At 55.7% G+C, this 18,275-nt stretch overlaps 2 protein-coding genes across 22 annotated transcripts in view; both read right to left on the bottom strand.

Annotated features, from left to right (window-relative positions):
• PTK7 (protein tyrosine kinase 7 (inactive)) overlaps positions 1-18,275 on the bottom strand; it is a 91,221-nt gene that overhangs the window by 29,637 nt on the left and 43,309 nt on the right. For all 21 annotated transcript variants that reach the window (XM_054493444.2, XM_054493443.2, XM_063667010.1 and 18 more), the window contains exons 2-5: positions 6,396-6,683; positions 5,831-5,933; positions 5,238-5,428; positions 4,997-5,147 (exon numbers count right to left, since the gene is read on the bottom strand). In XM_054493444.2, coding sequence (XP_054349419.2) covers positions 4,997-5,147; positions 5,238-5,428; positions 5,831-5,933; positions 6,396-6,683 — 733 coding nt within the window. The remainder of the gene's footprint in view (positions 1-4,996; positions 5,148-5,237; positions 5,429-5,830; positions 5,934-6,395; positions 6,684-18,275) is intronic.
• On the bottom strand, positions 543-4,980 carry LOC134739793 (collagen, type I, alpha 1a-like). Its single transcript, XM_063667022.1, has 2 exons — positions 1,980-4,980; positions 543-1,944 (listed from the first exon to the last, which is right to left on the bottom strand). Exons 1-2 carry the CDS (start codon positions 2,413-2,415, stop codon positions 1,046-1,048), a joined length of 1,335 nt encoding a protein of 444 aa, XP_063523092.1. The 5' UTR covers positions 2,416-4,980; the 3' UTR covers positions 543-1,045.

The raw sequence follows: 18,275 nt of genomic DNA, 5'->3' as shown, positions 1-18,275 counted from the left end.
AAGGACTCGACCAGGAACAGGGCAGAGAGAAGGAAGCTGACAGTCCACACTGGTGTGTGTGCCTGCATACACTTGCTCAGGTGCACGTGCAGGTGTGTGTTCCAACTACAAGAGATCAGCTCAGGAAGCGATGAGGCAAATGGCAATGCAGGTGAGAGACAGAGTGATATGGTTTGGCTGTGGCCCCACTCAAATCTCATCTTAAATTGTAGCTCCCATAATTCCCACATGTTGTGGGAGGGACCCAGTGGGAGGTAACCGAATCATGGGGGCAAGTCTTTCCCGTGCTATTCTCATGATAGTGAACAAGAATCACGAGATCTGATGGTTTTAAAAAGAGGCATTTCCCTGCACAAGCTCTCTCTCCTTTGCCTGCTGCCATCCATGTAAGACGTGACTTGGTCTTCCTTGCCTTCTGCCATGATTGTGAGGCTTGCCCAGCCACGTGGAACTGTAAGTCCAATTAAACCTCTTTCTTTCGAGTTTTCTGTTGCTCCCTCCCCCTCCCCCTCCCCCTCCCCCTCCCTCTCCCTCTCTCTCCCCTTTCTTCGGTCTCCCTCTCCTTCTTTTTTCGGTCTCCCGCTGTTATCGAAGCTGGACTGTACTGCCATGATCTCGGCTCACTGCAACCTCCCTGCCTCGGGCTCCTGTGACTCTCCTGCCTCGGCCTGCCGAGTGCCTGGGATTGCAGGCACGCACCGCCACGCCTGAATGGTTTTTGTATTTTTGGTGGAGACGGGGTTTCACCGTGTTGACCGGGCTGGTCTCCAGCTCCTGGCCTCGAGTGATCTGCCTGCCTCGGCCTCCCGAGGTACTGGGATTGCAGACGGAGTCTCGCTAACTCAATGCTCAATGGTGCTCAGGCTGGAGTGCAGTGGTGTGATCTCGGCTCGCTGCAACCTCCACCTACCAGCCTCCTGCCTTGGCCTCTTAAAGTGCTAAGATTACAGCCTCTGCCCCGCCGCCACCCCGTCTAGGAAGTGAGGAGCATCTCTGCCTGGCCGCCCATCGTCTGGGATGTGAGGAGCCCCTCTGCCCGGCCGCCCTATCTGGGAAGTGAGGAGCGCCTCTGCCCGGCCGCCCATCGTCTGGGATGTGAGGAGCGCCTCTGCCCGGCTGCCACCCCGTCTGGGAGGAAGTGAGGAGCGCCTCTGCCCGGCTGCCCCGTCTGGGAGATGAGGAGCACCTCTGCCCGGCCGCCCCGTCTGGGAGGTGAGGAGCTCCTCTGCCTGGCCGCCACCCCGTCTGGGAGGAAGTGAGGAGCGCCTCTGCCCGGTTGCCCCATCTGGGAAGTGAGGAGCGCCTCTGCCTGGCCGCCACCCCGTCTGGGAAGTGAGGAGCGCCTCTGCCCAGCTGCCACCCCATATGGGAAGTAAGGAGCGCCTCTGCCCAGCCGCCCCTTCTGGGAGGTGAGGAGCGCCTCTGCCCAGCCGCCCCGTCTGGGAGGTGAGGAGTGCCTCTGCCCGGCCGCCCCGTCTGGGAGGTGAGGAGCGCCTCTGCCTGGCCGCCGCCCCGTCTGGGAGGTGAGGAGCGCCTCTGCCTGGCCGCCATCCCGTCTGGGAGGAAGTGAGGAGCACCTCTGCCCAGCTGCCCCATCTGGGAAGTGAGGAGCGCCTCTACCCGGCTGCCACCCCGTATGGGAAGTGAGGAGCGCCTCTGCCAGGCCGCCCACTCTGGGAAGTGAGGAGCGCCTCTGCCTGGCCGCCCACTCTGGGAGGTGAGGAGCGCCTCTGCCTGGCCACTCCGGCTGGGAAGGGAGGAGCGCCTCTGCCCGGCCACCCCGTCTGGGAGGTGAGGAGCGCCTCTGCCCGGCTGCCACCCCGTCTGGGAGGAAGTGAGGAGCACCTCTGCCCGGCCGCCCCGTCTGGGAAGTGAGGAGCGCCTCTGCCCGGCCGCCACCCCGTCTGGGAGGAAGTGAGGAGCGCCTCTGCCTGGCTGCCCCATCTGGGAAGTGAGGAGCGCCTCTGCCTGGCTGCCACCCCGTATGGGAAGTGAGGAGCGCCTCTGCCCGGCCGCCCCGTCTGGGAGGTGAGGAGTGCCTCTGCCCGGCCACCCCGTCTGGGAAGTGAGGAGCGCCTCTGCCCGGCCACCCCGTCTGGGAAGTGAGGAGCGCCTCTGCCTGGCCACCACCCCGTCTGGGAGGAAGTGAGGAGCGCCTCTGCCCGGCCGCCACCCCGTATGGGAAGTGAGGAGCGCCTCTGCCCGGCTGCCACCCCGTCTGGGAGGAAGTGAGGAGCACCTATGCCCGGCTGCCCCATCTGGGAGATGAGGAGCACCTCTGCCCGGCCGCCCCGTCTGGGAGGTGAGGAGTGCCTCTGCCTGGCCGCCACCCCGTCTGGGAGGAAGTGAGGAGCGCCTCTGCCCGGCTGCCCCATCTGGGAAGTGAGGAGCGCCTCTGCCCGGCCGCCACGCCATATGGGAAGTGAGGAGCGCCTCTGCCTGACCACTCCGTCTGGGAGGTGAGGAGCGCCTCTGCCCGGCCGTCACCCCGTCTGGGAGGAAGTGAGGAGCACCTCTGCCCGGCTGCCCCGTCTGGGAGATGAGGAGCACCTCTGCCCGGCCGCCCCGTCTGGGAGATGAGGAGCACCTCTGCCCGGCCGCCCCGTCTGGGAGGTGAGGAGCGCCTCTGCCTGGCCGCCACCCCGTCTGGGAGGAAGTGAGGAGCGCCTCTGCCCGGCTGCCCCATCTGGGAAGTGAGGAGCGCCTCTGCCCGGCCGCCACCCCATATGGGAAGTGAGGAGCGCCTCTGCCTGGCCACTCCGTCTGGGAGGTGAGGAGCGCCTCTGCCCGGCCGCCCCGTCTGGGAGGTGAGGAGTGCCTCTGCCCGGCCGTCACCCCGTCTGAGAGGAAGTGAGGAGCACCTCTGCCCGGCTGCCCCGTCTGGGAGATGAGGAGCACCTCTGCCCGGCCGCCCCGTCTGGGAGGTGAGGAGTGCCTCTGCCCGGCCGCCACCCCATCTGGGAGGAAGTGAGGAGCACCTCTGCCCGGCCGCCCCCTCTGGGAAGTGAGGAGCGCCTCTGCCTGGCCGCCGCCCCGTCTGGGAGGAAGTGAGGAGCGCCTCTGCCTGGCTGCCCCATCTGGGAAGGGAGGAGCGCCTCTGTCCAGCCGCCACACCGTCTGGGAAGTGAGGAGTGCCTCTGCCTGGCCACCCCGTCTAGGAGGTGAGGAGCGCCTCTGCCCGGCCGCCCAGTCTGGGAAGTGAGGAGCGCCTCTGCCCGGCCGCCCAGTCTGGGAAGTGAGGAGCGCCTCTGCCCGGCCGCCCTGTCTGGGAGGTGAGGAGCGCCTCTGCCTGGCCGCCACCCCGTCTGGGAGGAAGTGAGGAGCGTCTCTGCCCGGCCACCCCGTCTGGGAAGTGAGGAGCGCCTCTGCCCGGCCGCCCGGTCTGGGAAGTGAGGAGTGCCTCTGCCCGGCCGCCCCCTCTGGGAAGTGAGGAGCGCCTCTGCCCGGCCGCCCGGTCTGGGAAGTGAGGAGCGCCTCTGCCCGGCCGCCCCGTCTGGGAGGTGAGGAGCGCCTCTGCCCGGCTGCCACCCGGTATGGGAGGAAGTGAGGAGCGCCTCTGCCTGGGCGGCCCCGTCTGGGAAGCGAGGAGCGCCTCTGCCCGGCCGCCCTGTCTGGGAGGTGAGGAGCGCCTCTGCCCGGCTGCCCTGTCTGGGAGGTGTACCCAACAGCTCCGAAGAGACAGCGACCATCGGGAGCGGGCCATGAGGACGATGGCGGTTTTGTTGAAGAGAAGGGGGGGAAGTGTGGGGAAAGGAAGGAGAGATCAGATTGTTGCTGTGTCTGTGTAGAAAGAGGTGGGCATAGGAGACTCCATTTTGTTCTGACTAGGAGAAATTCTTCTGCCTTGGGATGCTGTTGATCTATGGCCTTTCCCCCAGCCCCGTGCTCTCTGAAACATATGCTGTGTCAACTCAGGGTTAAATGGATTAAGGGCGGTGCAAGATGTGCTTTGTTAAACAGATGCTTGAAGGCAGCATGCTCTTTAAGAGTCATCACCACTCCCTAATCTCAAGTACCCAGGGGCAGAAACACTGCAGAAGGCCGCAGGGTCCTCTGCCTAGGAAAACCAGAGACCTTTGTTCATGTGTTTATCTCCTGACCTTCTCTCCACTATTATCCTATGACCCTCCCATATCCCCCTCTCCGAGAAACACCCAAGAATGATCAATAAATACTTCATAAATTAAAAAACAAAACAAAACAAAACAAAACAAAAAAAAACCTCTTTCTTTCGTAAACTGCCCAGTCTCGGGTATGTCTTTATCAGCAGCATTAAAATGGACTAATACACAGAATAACCACCATGTGCAACTGTCAAGACAGGGGAGCCACCTTCCCACAGGGCCACGTTGATAGGGCACCCAGCTCCAGGGTCAGATACCCCTCAGCCATACCAGGCAGGCTACTGATGATGTCCTCAGGGCTGAAGCCAAGTGGCATCCAAGCCCCTAGCCTAGGAAGCCACACCCCCAAAGACCATGGTCATGCCTGACACTGCAAAGGTGTTCTATGCTCTCCTAGGGTCCAGGCAAGAACAGAAGTCCCTGCAGTAGGGCTGGAACCTTCTAGAGGTGTTTACATCCTCTAAAAAGTGTGTGTTTGTGTGTGTGTGTATGTGTGTGTGTGTGATGTCTTTGCCACACTGGATCATGCTATCTAGACTATGACCACCTGACTACCTAGGTCTCTTGTGTCTCTCTCATCCCTGGGGTCTCTACCCTTCCATCCCAGAAGACCCATGTGGGCGGTGGGGAGAGAGAAGTGGAACCATCACTAGCTCAGAGTGCCTCTGTGCAAACTGGAAAAGGGCTCTTCCCAGAGACTCTTCCCTGTGTCAGACTCATCTTGTAAAAGCAAAACATTCAACTGTGTCTGTTGGAAATTTGAAATAATACATGTACAAATCTGTGATGTCTGTGATACGAATCACACCCCCTTCTAGAGAATACATGTGTGTGGTACATGGTGCTGGAGTGCTCCCAGCCAGATGCCTTACCGACTGCGGTTAGTGATGGGAGTCTCATCCTCAAAGAGCCACTGCAGGCTCGGGGGTGGCTGGGCTGAGAACTGGCAATGGAACATGGCCTCCTCATTCCTCGCTACTACCACGTCCTGGGGTGCCAGCACCACCCTGGCAAAGCTTTCATCTGGAGAGGGAAAGATGGGGGAGCAGGCAGCCTGGGTGGTGAGGCCCTCCTGTCCTCACCTCATCCCTTCCGCCCCCACCCCAGGCTCACCAGCAATGCTCAAGGTGAAGTTCTGGCTGCTGCAGGCCTGGCCAAAAGCATTGTGGGCGCAGCAAGAATACAGCCCACTATGCTCAGGACCAGCTGGCCGGAGCGTCAGGTTCCGCTCCTTGCTGCTGACTGTGTGGTTGCTCTGACCATCAGAAAGGGGGATCCCATCTCGGAACCATTGGTAGGTGGGCCTGCAGGGCAGACACAGTCAGCAGTGGCGGGGAGGGGTACTCAGTGGCCAGTGGAGAGGATACAGAATCAGTGGGTCAGGGCTAGACCTTTCAGTTTATACATGGAGAAACGGGGCCTGAGGAAGGGAAGGGACTTGCATAAGGGCACACAGAAATTCTGATTCAGGGGCAGAATCAAGTTGATATTAGATCTCCCAGCTCTACACACAATGTGGCTCACTCTTCAGGCCACCAGGGGCTGGCACAGGGCAACATCTGGGGGCAGTCAGGGTGAAGAGCACTGTGGTGGTGGAACGAGTGATCACAGAATGGAGCGAGGTAACATCTGCATAGAGTCCAAGATTTGGGGAGACATCCCTGTCTGGAATAACCCTCTCCATCCCCACCTCCTTGACTCCTTACCGAGGGTGCCCATCAATGTGGCAACGAAGTGTGACCTGGGTCTGTGGCTGGATCTCAGCTTCTGAGGCTGGATGCTTCAGGACCACAGGACCTGCCTCAATCCCTGTAGCAGAGGCCACGGTTGCAGTGAGGGGCAGAGCAGGGCAAAGGCGGGAAGGCAGAGGGCAAGGAGGACAAGCAGGAAGCCGTGGAACCTCGAGGCTCTGTGCCAACAGACACAAGGAAGCCCTGGAGGCTGAGGCTGGGGCTACAGGTACCAGATACTAAGTGCCTGCCTGGCCCCTGGCAGGTCAAGTCTGACACTTGGCCAAGGGCTCGGCCGCCCTTTCCATTTGCACAAGCATGCAGCAGACAAATGGGTCCCAGACTTGAAGGAAAAAATTTTGGAAAAAATGTAACTTTTAATTTCCTCTTATCCACATGAGCAAAAAGAGCTGATGATAAATGCATTCTGCCTGCCCCGTTTAACTGGAAATGGGAGAAGCTGAGGTAAGGGAGGGATCCCCCAGACCTCAGTCATTGAGGGTCTGACAGGGGGACTGGGCACAGCCCCCCTGGCTCTCACATTTGATGTTGAAGGAGGCGTTGGCACTGCGGGCTTCTTCTCCAGTGACATCATCCCGAGCCACACACTGGAAGGTGCCAGAGTCCTGCAGCCGGTCCACAGCTGCAAAGCTCAGGCTGCTGCCCTGGGCGAAACGCCGCTCCGTGTCCTGGACAGGGGCCCCATCGAGCAGCCAGTACACATGTACCGGGCCCGGAGCCTCGACCTCACAGCGAAGCAGCGCCCGGCGCCCCTGCAGTGCATCCTGGGAGGACGGCTGCTTGATGAAGACGATGGCTGTCTGGGTACCTGCAGATGCAAACAGGGGAGAGGCAGGGTCAGGGGGAGCTGCAGCCTCTGTCCTAACGCAGGCCACCCTATGCACAGGAGGAAAGGGGCTGTGTACACAGGAGGCGTCCAGTAAGTGCAGGTGTGAAGGATCATGATGCCACAATTGCAAGAGTCCCCTGAAAAACTTTTCTTTTTCTTTTTGAGATTTCTTTTTCTTTTTTCGCTTTTGTCACCCAGGTTGGAATGTGGTGGTGTGATCTCAGCTCACCACAACTTCCACCTCCTGGGTTCAAGTGATTCTTCTGCCTCAGCCTCTCGAGTAGCTGGGATTACAGGCATGTGCCACCACACACAGCTAATTTTTGTATTTTTAGTAGAGACAGGGTTTCGCCATGTTGGCCAGGCTGGTCTCGAACCCCTGACCTCAGGTGATCTGCCCGCCTCAGCCTCCCAAAGTGCTGGGATTACAGGCGTGAGCCACCAAGCCCGGCCCCCTGAAGAACTTTTCAACTGTGCTGAGCGCTCTGTAGGATACAAAGACACAGTAGCCTCTCCTCAAGAGGTCTGAAGACTAGAGGGGCACACAGAACACAGTTACAGTCACATAAATGCCAAATGAATGGGGTGGGCAGGCAGTAGTGACTTGAGCACGAAGGAAGAAGGGATCCCTGAGGGCTGGCTGCACAGGGAGGCTTCCTAGCAAAAGAGAGCCTGGCCTGCAGGGTCAGATCACAGGAGGTTTTGATGCCAGGCTGAGGAGCCGGGGATATTGCAGGCCACCTTCCCCCAGTACAGACTCAGGAGGTTTAGTAAAGTTAAATCATGACCCAAACAGCATCCTGGAAAGATGGCTTCACTCACGCCCCTCGACGGTGCCAGCATCAGAGGTAGCCACAGATGGGATGTTTTGAATCTCATCCGCAAATGCTCTGCAGCCCAACGTTTCCCAGATGCTTCTTTGAAAAAACCCAACCCATCACTGGAGAAGCCAAGATTCTCTAGAAACCTGGACTATTGCCAAAAACAAGCCAAGCCAAGGTCATTCCCATGTCCCTGTTCTTTTTTTTTAGACGGAGTCTTGCTCTGTCACCCAGGCTGGAGTGCAGTGGCGCGATCTTGGCTCACTGCAAGCTCCGTCTCCTGGACTCACGCCATTCTCCTGCCTCAGCCTCCCGAGTAGCTGGGACTACAGGCGCCCACCACCACGCCCGGCTAATTTTTTGTATTTTTAGTAGAGATGGGGTTTGACCATGTTAGCCAGGATGGTCTCGATCTCCTGACTTCGTGATCCGCCCACCTCGGCCTCCCAAAGTGCTGGGATTACAGGCGTGAGCCACTGCACCCGGCCCCATGTCCTGTTCTTTATCCCTGAAAATCCATCTGTGGCCAAGGTCAGCTTCTCTGTGTTAAGAGGTGAGCCATGTGGTTCCAGAGTTCCACTTGAAGTCATTCCCCTTCCTGCACCATTATAGTTCAGCTCTGGCCACAGGGTCCCTGCAACCAAAGGTGGAACCACAGTAAGTGGGAACAAAGGAAAGAGGAAGAAGGCTACACTGTATGGCAGACGGGTTTAGGGAGGCGGAGGGCAGAGCCGGGCAGGTGGGTGGCATGGTTACGGCGGCGGCAGGAGCAACACACTGGGTTTTGTTCCTAGCCCGCGTAGGCACCTTGCAGAGGCCTGGAGCCACTGGGCCTTGAACACAGAAGAGGACTCTCCGATCCCCCCGCCCCTGGAAGAAGAAATGGGCCACCTGGAACTGCTACATGAAGCAGCAGGCTCTGCCTTGAGCCAAACTGGCTGGGCAAGGGCAAAAAGGTACTAATGGGGTCTTTTCCATCCCTTCCCAAACCACTGGAAACTAATCTTGGCCTACAGAGCCCCTTCCAAGTCCCTGGAGGTGGGGTTCTGTTATTTACAGCATGAGAATCAGTCTCCTCATAAAGTCAGTGTCAAGACAATTCCAGGATCCCCCAGGCTAGGTCCAGATGAGGGGCTGCCCCTGGTGTTGTTCCATCTCCCAACATGCTCATAGGTGCCAGCCCACATCTCCTGACAAAACCCAGTCATGGAGCTGGAAGCAGCTCTGAGCAGCCCATTACTTCTCAGCGTGGCACTGATGGTTCTCTGGGTGGGCTATCCCACCTGCTGTACAAGTTAACAAATCTGCCCTCCCGGCATTGTGACAATTCAAACACACCCCTACACATTTCCAAATGATCCACAGGAATAGGGCTCTGTTCCTGCTCGGCACTGTGGTACAGATGGGTAAACCCAGTTCCGGGCACAAGAAGGAATCTGCCCAAGATCAAATAGCTCATATGTGGCAGAGGCAGGACTATGACCCAAAGAAACCAACTCTGTATTCTTCCCATCCCTGCCCAGGGACTCAGAAACAACCCTCGAAGCATCTGATCCTACAATGAGGAGTCACATTCCCCACTGCCAGGTAGTGAAGTGGACACACCTCTTGCAGACAATGTCAGGCACACAAAGGCACCCAGCAAGCACTGCCTGAACTGAAGTGACCTCTGAGGAAGTGTAGGGCAAGAACTGGTGCACAGGGTACTTCTGGAGCACCTCTCATGATGCAGATGGGCAGAATCAGACTGAGTCCCCAGTGGGCCTTGCAAATGTGACTCGCCAAAATTCTAGGACCTCTCTTTTTTTTTTTTTGAGACGGAGTCTTACTTACTCCGCCACCCATGCTGGAGTGCAGTGGTGCAATCTTGGCTCACTGCAACCTCCACCTCTCGGATTTAAGCGGTTCCCATGCCTTAGCCTCCCGAGTAGCTGCGATTACAGGTACGCACCACCACGCCTGGCTAATTTTTGTATTTTTTGTGGAGACAGGGTTTCACCATGTTGGCCAGGCTAGTCTCGAGCTCCTGACCTCAAGTGATCCACGCACCTCGGCCTCCTAAAGTTCTGGGATTACAGACGTGAGCCACGGCACCCTGCCCAAAATCCTAGGATCTTTGACCCAGAACTCCAGGAGACTTGTCAAAGACCAAAGAGAGATCACCTGCCTTCGAAGTGTGGACAAGCCCCCACTTCCCCGCTCAGCTTCTGCAGACATGGTGGGGAGCCAGGAGTCTCACCCACACAGAGGAGCAACTAAGGGGCTGGAATGAGACAGGCTGGGCTCAGATCCTGACCTGTTACACTCAGTGTGTCTGACCTTGGGTAAGTAACACAGACTGTGTCTCAGCTTCCTCTGCCTCTCTCACAAGGCTGTCATGAGTTGTAAACCTGGAAACATACATGAAGTGCCTTGCAAAGGGTTCATCTTCAGTAAACGGCAGCTACTGTTAGTATTCTCACGATCACCCTTCCTGCTCAAGGACTCAACTTCTAAGAAGATTAGAAAGCTCTCCACTTGCCAAGTGCCAGGACCACTCCCAGACCCTGGCCAGGGGAGGGGCCGCCACAGCAGAGAAGTCTGAAGGGAATAAGCAGGTGGTGGGTGGGATAGAGGGGAAGGGGCCCTGAGCTTGCAGGAACCACAGACCACCTGCCACAGAAACCCAAGCTGGGAGAAGAGACAGCATGACTCAGAGAGACCCCAGCTCAGCCTCGGCCACCCCCAGCTCAGCCTCCAGCACCCACTCCTGGGGCTGGGACTGGGCTGCTCCATAGCTGTGGTGAGAGATGCTGCATTCCCAGACTGCCACTCAGAGCCCCCTGTGCCCCAACGACTGGGCCTGGGAAACATCAAAGCCGGCCCCGAGGGGGCCTCTGTCCTGACGTCAGCTCACAGCAGGTCCTGGTTAGTGCTTGGCTGGGACGGACTTTAGATGTTTCTTTTTTCTTTTTTTTCTTTTTTTTTTTTTGAGACAGAGTTTTCATTCTTGTTGCCCAGGCTGGAATGCAATGGCACAATCTCAGCTCACGGCAACCTCCGCTTCCCGGGATCAAGCGATTCTCCTGTCTCAGCCTCCCGACTAGCTGGGATTACTGGCATGAGCTACCACGCCCAGCTAATTTTGTATTTTTAGTAGAGACTGAGTTTCTCCATGTTGGTCAGGCTGGTCTTGAACTCCCAACCTCAGGTGATCTGCCCGCCTCGGCCTCCCAAAGTGCTGGGATTACAGGCGTGAGCCACCCCCCCCCCGGCAGATGTTTCAAAAGGCAGAGAATGTAGCTCCCAGGTCTGCTCCAAGCCCCCAGCCCCTGCTATACGCACCTCAACCATGAGGCCCCTTATTCAGGTTGGTCCAGTGCTGCGGCACCCATGTTTGCTCAGAAGACAGTCTGTGGTGTGCCCAGCCTGGCCATCTGCCCAGCTTGCAGCGGGGGACGTTGGCCTATTGTTTGTTGTTGGGCTATTTTTGAGATAGGGTCTCACTCTGTTGCCCAGACTGGAGTACAGTGGTGCCATCACGGCTCACTGCAGCCTTGACCTCCAGGGCTCAAATGATCCTCCCACCTCGGCCTCCCAGGTAGCTGGGACCTCAAGCATGCGCCACCACGCCCAGCTAGTTTTTTATAGAGACAGGGTTTTGCCATGTTGCCCAGGCTGGTCTTGAACTCCTTGGCTCAAGCGATCCTCCCACCTCGGCTTCCAAAGTGCTGAGATTATAGGCATGAGCCACCATGCCTGGCTTTGGTCCGCTGTTTTGTTTTGGGGAAGCAGACAAAGGAGCCCTGGCAGAAAGGTCAGACTCCAAGAAAGGAGCTGGGAAGTAAGGGACTCTACTTTTGCTTTGTCAGAAGCTTTGCTGATAACAAGAAATGGAGGACAGCAATGACAGAGAAGAAGGCAGGCGGTTCGGGATTGAAGTGGTACCTGCCTCAAGGTGGTGTAGTCACCAGCACATTCCTGTCCCCTCCCCCGACTTGAGTATGCCCCCAGGACTGTGGTCTGGGAAAGGTCCTGGGCTTCCCAAGGCTGCCTCCTCTTTCGCCACCAGGCCATGCCATGCAACCCCCTCCAATGCACACAAGCCCCCATGGAGATGCAGGCCACGTGACCCCGGAGGCAGCCAGCTCCATGGGCAGCTTTGCTGCTGCCAAACAGCCCTGCCTCCGCTGCTCCCTAGTGACGCTACCTTAGTGTGGCCTCTGCACCCTTTCTTTGCTGTGAAATGGCGACAGCGGCCCCACCACCCCACCTGAGTAAGGGCTAACGGGTTCACATTCACAAAGCCCACACACAGCACAAAACGCAGAGGGTGCTGCTTCCCCGGTAGAGCCTGCCGCACTGGGCTCAGCAGGCAAGAAGCCTCAGCAACAACAGGCAGACGGGGCCATCTGCCCACACCAGGCGCCGACCCCAACAAAGCCGGAGCTGCAAACACCCAATAAGGACATTTTCCAAGCCATTTCCTTGGCTCCCTAACAGCCATCTATATGCAGACACTCACTCTGCCTGCGTCTCCTGCGCTTGCCTTCCACCCCCACCCTCGCCAGCATCTGGTCTGGTGCCCACCCTCCGTGTTGCTCTCTGGGCTCAGGCCCAGCCGGCCCATGTGTGTATATGTGTGTGTGTGTATACACACACATATGTGTAAACACAATTGTTACAGAGAGCAGGGAGCAGCAGGAAGTTTTTCCTAAGCACTCCCACTCTAAGTAATTTTGGCTGCTTCAATCCAAGGATCCATCTGGGCCACTCAACTATCCATCTCTCAGGAGCTAGAACTCCTGGTTTAGGAAAAACACCCCCAGGACCTATATAGGCCCCAGAATCTGCCACACATCACTGTTTGATTCTATCAATCAACTTCTCTCTCTCATTAAAGAAAATGCCATCCAGTCAGGCGCAGTGACTCACGCCTGTAATCCCAGCACTTTGGGAGGCCAAGGCGGGCGGATCACAAAATCAGGAGTTTGAGACCAGCTTGGCCAACATGGTGAAAGAAAACGCCATCCTTCAGATGTCTCAGGACCAGGCTGAGATAGAAAGACCCTGGTTGAGTGGGGAGCTTGATGCTACCAGCCCAGAAGTCCTCCAGGAGTGTGCTCCACAGAGGCATGGGGATTTTGCATGGTGGAGCATGACTGTGTGAATAATTGCAGGATCTCTCACACCCAAAGTCAATCAGCCACACATATGTGTCTGACTCTTCCATACCAGCACCACACTAAAGACTCAGTCCTTTGGCCGGGTGTGGTGGCTCACGCCTGTAATCCCAACACTTTGGGAGGCCAAGGCAGGTGGACCACCCAAGGTCAGGAGTTCGAGACCAGCCTGGTCAACATGGTGAAACCCCATATCTACTAAAAATAAAAAATTAACTGGGCATGGTGGCACGTGCCTGTAATCCCAGCTACTTGGGAGGCCGAGGCAGGAGAATCGCTTGAACCAGGGAGACAGAGGTTGCAGTGAGCCGAGATCATGCCACTGCACTCCAGCCTGGGTGACAGAGCAAGATCCATCTCAAAAAAAAAAAAAAGACTCAGTCCCTGGCTCCACAGCCCGGGTCCCTGTAGGGAATATCCCGAATGCCAGATGGCCCCTAGAGTCCAGGTCAAGGTGGGTGGCTCCTGTAGGGCATACATAGACCCCCAAGGGAGAGGTTTGCCAGCTTCCCAGTGTAGGGAGACAGCGCCAGGCCACAGGCCAGGAGAAGCAGCCCTCAACCTGAGAAGCATAAATGTTCCAGGGGAGGAGCAGCCCCGGGGCTCCCTGACCCACAGAGGACAAACTTCCTCTCAAGTCCCCACCACTTGGAAACTCTGAAGGCCAAGCCAGAGGGCCCAGGGTGCCTCCCCAATCCCTGAATAGCCTACCTAATCCTCCCCCAGGGCCCAGTGCACTGTACTGCAGACCTCATACCTTAAAGATCTGACTGATACTCTGGACTGCTCTTGAGACACCCCAAAGGTGTGTGGCCCAGAGACATTTTTTTTCTTTTTGAAATAGGGTCTCATTCTGTCGCCCCACACTGAAGTGCAGTGGTGCAATCACGGCTCACTGCAGCCTCAACCTCCAAGGCCCAAGCAATTCTCCCACCTCAGCCTCCTGAGTAGCTGGGGCCACAGGCACGTGCCTCCATGCCCAGCTAATTTTCAAATTGTTTTTGTAGAACTGGGGTCCCCCTAGGTTGCCCAGGCTGGTACTGAACTCCTGGGCTGAAGTGATCCTCCTGCCTCAGCCTCCCAAAGTGCTAGGATTACAGGCATGAGCCACCACGCCTGGCCACATTCGTAATGTTTTGAAGAACAGTCTCAATCGCTACAGGAATAACTCATTTGAGTGAGCAGTAAGTCCAGTCATCTCCCTTTCACTCAGGTTGGCAGAAACACAAAATGCTGCAGGGATATTTGTGACTCTGAGGATTTAGAATGTCTCCCCCGACTACCACCAGTACACTGTATGTGGTTTCAGTGCAAGCAACCCAGACTGTCTGATGGTGAGCCCAGAGCATAAGGGTTCAGAAGTCACTGAAGATGGACAAGCTGACTCCAAGACCCAGCGAGCTGCAGAGCACAAATTTCTGCTCCCCTTCTGTCTTCCCAGGGTCTACAAAAGGTCCCAGGTTCACCAACAGGAGCCCTCCAAAATCCATCCCAGCCCTTGCCCTAAGCAGGGCAAGAGGGAGCAGACCCAGGGACCCTGCTGAGTTTTCCTATCCTGGGACTTAATATTAGTATCTGGAGAGGTTCCCACATCCAGATTAGAGAAACAGAACAGGATCACCAAGGACTGGGGCAGAAACAATTTAGCAGGCCGGCTCTTACATCTCGGGTGAAAACCGAAACTCAGACTTGCCTGTCCCACTCCCTGGAGGCCCTGGAGGGGGCAGATTAACCTCTAACAGCAGGAGTAAGGCCTTGGGTCCGGCATCATGTGGTATCCAAGCATGGAGAGACAAGAATGCCAGCCAGCTGAGTCAGGCACAGTGCCTGTAATCCCAGCAACTTGGGAGGATGAGGCAAGAGGATCCCTTGAGGTCAGGAGTTCCGCCTGAGCGACATAGTCAAAAAAACAAAAAAAAAACAGAAACGTGGCACGTGACGTAAGGTGCTCCCCAGCCAGGGGTCACCATCAGCCCCTGGACCCCACCTGTCTTCTTCTGGGGCTGGAAGGGTTGTACCCAGTACATGCCTCTTGCCTTTAGTGACCCTTAAATGGCTGTGGAGTCTCTTAGGAAGTAGCAATGAATGAAAAACACAGCTGGAGTGAGGTGGTGTGATGAGATGGAAGGAACATAAGTTAGGGAAACCTGGGTTCTGGTTTGATACAGTCACTAATCAGGGTGACCCTGAACAATCGCCACCTCCTCCCAGGCAGTCCTATCTGTAAAATTACAGAAATGAGAGCATGCAACTGAACAGTCACCAAGACCTAACATTGGACTGGCTGCAATGAATCACAGAGGTAGTTACAGTAATCACAGAGGTAAATGCAGCACCAAGCCTGGGAGGGATTAAGAGTGACCTAACAAACAGCAGGTGTGTGGGGTCTGAGGCAGCTGGGGGCTGCAAACAGGGATCCAGCATCATTCTGATGAGCTGCTCTGTTCCTCGGTTCAGCCCCGCGCAGCCTCCCCAGGAGACCTGCCTCTGCCATCTCCTGCCTTGGCCACACACTTGCACTGAAATTTCATTGCCTGGAATACCCCGTCACTCTTATCTCTGCTGTGACTGAAAGCTTTATCCCCCAAGCTAGTAAGCTGGAGGGAATGGCAGACATTTGTGCCCAGTGTGACAATCTGTGCCCCTCTGATGCCTGGAACACGCAGTAAATACCCTGAGAGCACGCGTGGGGGAATGAAGTCACTCAAGTGTCCATCTGACCTGAAATATTGTCCTACATCTACATTTATCCATCTTGGCCAACTTAATTTTCCTCTCTGAGTCTCAGTTTTCTTCCTTGGAAGATGGTAGCCTTGAAACCAATTTTAGTAACGCTTTATCAGCCTACAGTCCCTCCCTATGATATTTAAATGAAATTCACATTAAGTATAGACACAAAAAAGTCTGACTATTTTTCAGGAAAGTTAAAAACCCCAGAAATTCTAAGGAACCGCGGAACCCAGGATTCAAAAGCTCTCGGACTAAGGAGACCCCTTCCAAAGGTGAATGCAGGGAGGAGGACCTGGAACAGAATTGCCAAGGGGAACCACAAGTTCTCAGCACTCTCCAGGCCTGGGAACAGATCTGGCCCCAAATCCACTCTTGGCCCCAAGAGGAGAGGGACAGACAGCAGCCAGCTGTCTCCTGAAGACGCCAGTGAGGAGCCTGCAGAAATAATATACATCCCAGGGAAGGCAACAGGGCTGCTGGTACAGGAGACTGGGAAATACGCCACGAGCTCAGCCTCAGGAAGACCTCCGTGGTGCTCAGCCAGTGCTCCCAGTGATCCCAGAGGACAAGGAGTCCAGCCCCTGATCACCCAGGGAAGATGGGAAGAGATTTGCTGTGGGCTCCACAGCCATTCACTGGAGGGGTTCAGACCCAGAGTGCTTCCAGGTCTCTGACTCCCAGGGGTTCCAATGTGCAGGATCCTTCAGAGTCCACCATGGAGAACAGTGCCAGGGTGGAGCCTGGGAGCCAGCTTCCCATGGTCCTTCCCGCAGAGGCAGCGGGTGAACTAGACAGGCCAGGACCACTACCTTGGACTGGTTGTAGCCTTAGTTTAATGATTAATTTTCTAAACAGGCTCAGAAAACTCTGATAAATTCCAATTTACGAGCCTTTTTCACCCATCTCTGTCTCCCGCCTAGGAGACTAATAATCCAGGCTGAGAAGCACAGCCTGCAGACCTGGCCAGAGTGGCCACAGCAGGTCACCTCAAATTCCTGGTGGTGAGGAGGACGCCCTTTACACCCTGCCTGCACCCAACCCTGCCTCACCCACCCTACCCTTGGGGATAGGTGGCCTCAATCCCATACAATAAGGAAAATCTTCTCTGGCTTCTAAGAAGTTAAAATAGCCTGGTTGTGGTGGCTCATACCTGTAATCTCAACACTTTGGGAAGCCAAGGTAGAAGAATCGCTTGAGCCCAGGAGTTTGAGACCAGCCTGGGCAACATGGTGAAACCCCATCTCTACAAAAAATAAGCCAAATGTGGTGGCGCCCACCTGTCGTCCCAGCTACTTGGGAGGCTGAAGTGAGAGGATGGCTTGAACCCGGGAGGTGGAGGTTGCAGTGAGCCAAGATCACGTCACTGCAGCCTGGGTGACAGAGCAAGAACCTGTCTCAAAAAAAAAATTTTATATATACACACACACACATACATATATATACACACATATATATATACGTATATACGTATATATACACACATATATACATATATATATATAGAGAGAGAGAGAGAGAGGTTAAAATATTCCTTAAACCTGCTCTGTCCAATATGACAGCCCTAGCGACATGAGGCTATTTAAATTTATTTATTTATTTATTTATTTCAAGACAGAGTCTCACTCTGTCACCCAGGCTGGAGTGCAGTGGTGCAGTCTCAGCTCACTGCAACCTCCGCCTCCTGAGTTCAAGCAATTCTCCTGCCTCAGCTCCCGAGTAGCTGGAATTACAGGTGTCCGCCACCACGCCCAGCTAATTTTTGTATTTTTAGTAGAGATGGGGTTTCGCCATGTTGGCCAGACTGGTCTCGACCTCCTGACCTCAGGTGATCCACCCACCTCGGCCTCCCAAAGTACTGGGATTACAGGCATGAGCCAACGTGCCCAGCCTAAATTTAATTTAAATGAAATAAAATTGAAAATTCATTTCCTCGGTCACACTAGCCACACTTCCAGTGTTCAGGGGCCGTAGGTGGCTGGTGACCGCTGTATTGAATCACAGAGAGAAACAGTTCCATCCTCAAAAAAAAAAAAAGACCCATCTGACCACCTGCTTCTGGCTGCCCTAGTTCCTCTGACTGCCCACTTCTTGCCAGATCCTGTGCACAGACACACTGCCTTTTTCTTCTTCTTCTTTTTTTAATCCATAGGATTCTGCCTGATAGAGGACACATTTCTTTTCTTTTCTTTTCTTTTTTGGACAGAGTTTTGCTCTTGTTGCCCAGGCTGGAGTGCAATGGCATGATCTCGATGATCTCGGCTCACTGCAACCTCCGCCTGCCAGGTTCAAGCACCTCTCCTGCCTCAGCCTCCTGAGTAGCTGGGATTACAGGCACCCGTCACCATGCCTGGCTAATTTTTTGTATTTTTAGTAGTGACGGGGTTTCACCATGTTGGCTGGTCTGGAACTCCTGGCCTCAGGTGATCTGCCCGCCTTGGCCTCCCAAAGTGCTCTGCCTCCCGCCTGGCGGAGAGACTGGGACTGGCGTGAACCACCGTGCCCAGCCAAGAGGACACATTTCTGATCCAGAGAACCCTCAACACCATCAGCCTCATTTTACAGACAAGGAAACCGGAGTCAAGGATGCCCCAGTAAATGGCAGGCTCAGGAGCTGCCCCTGGGTCTGTCTGGCTCCCAAGTCTGCCTTCTTTCTGTGATGCCACACTGGCTGCTTCTCATTTCACTCATTAATTCCCTGTTACCCGCATTCCCTCCACAACCAATCTATTGTGTTTCACATGAGTCCTTTTGTTTGCATGTGCTCTTGTAAAATGCAATTGGTGTTCCACGGGCAGGTATTTCTTACTCATGTGAACGGTCCTGCAAGATCTCTCAGCTGCTTCCTACTCATTGTTCAT

The sequence above is a fragment of the Pongo pygmaeus genome, chromosome 5 (assembly GCF_028885625.2).
Source record: "Pongo pygmaeus isolate AG05252 chromosome 5, NHGRI_mPonPyg2-v2.0_pri, whole genome shotgun sequence".
NCBI lineage: Eukaryota > Metazoa > Chordata > Mammalia > Primates > Hominidae > Pongo > Pongo pygmaeus.
Note: the sequence above shows the minus strand (reverse complement) of the source record. Positions and strands in the feature narration are given on the sequence as shown.

What these genes read in the sequence shown, in the direction of transcription:
- LOC134739793 (XM_063667022.1), bottom strand. Translation starts at nt 2,415, where the DNA reads ATGGCGTGGCGGCCGGGCAGAGGCGCTCCTCACTTCCCAGATGGGGCA. An exon ending in CTCCTCACTTCCCATACGGG is followed by an intron (nt 1,945 to 1,979) that starts GTGGCAGCCAGG and finishes CTCACTTCCCAG; the next exon opens with ATGGGGCAGCCAGGCAGAGG.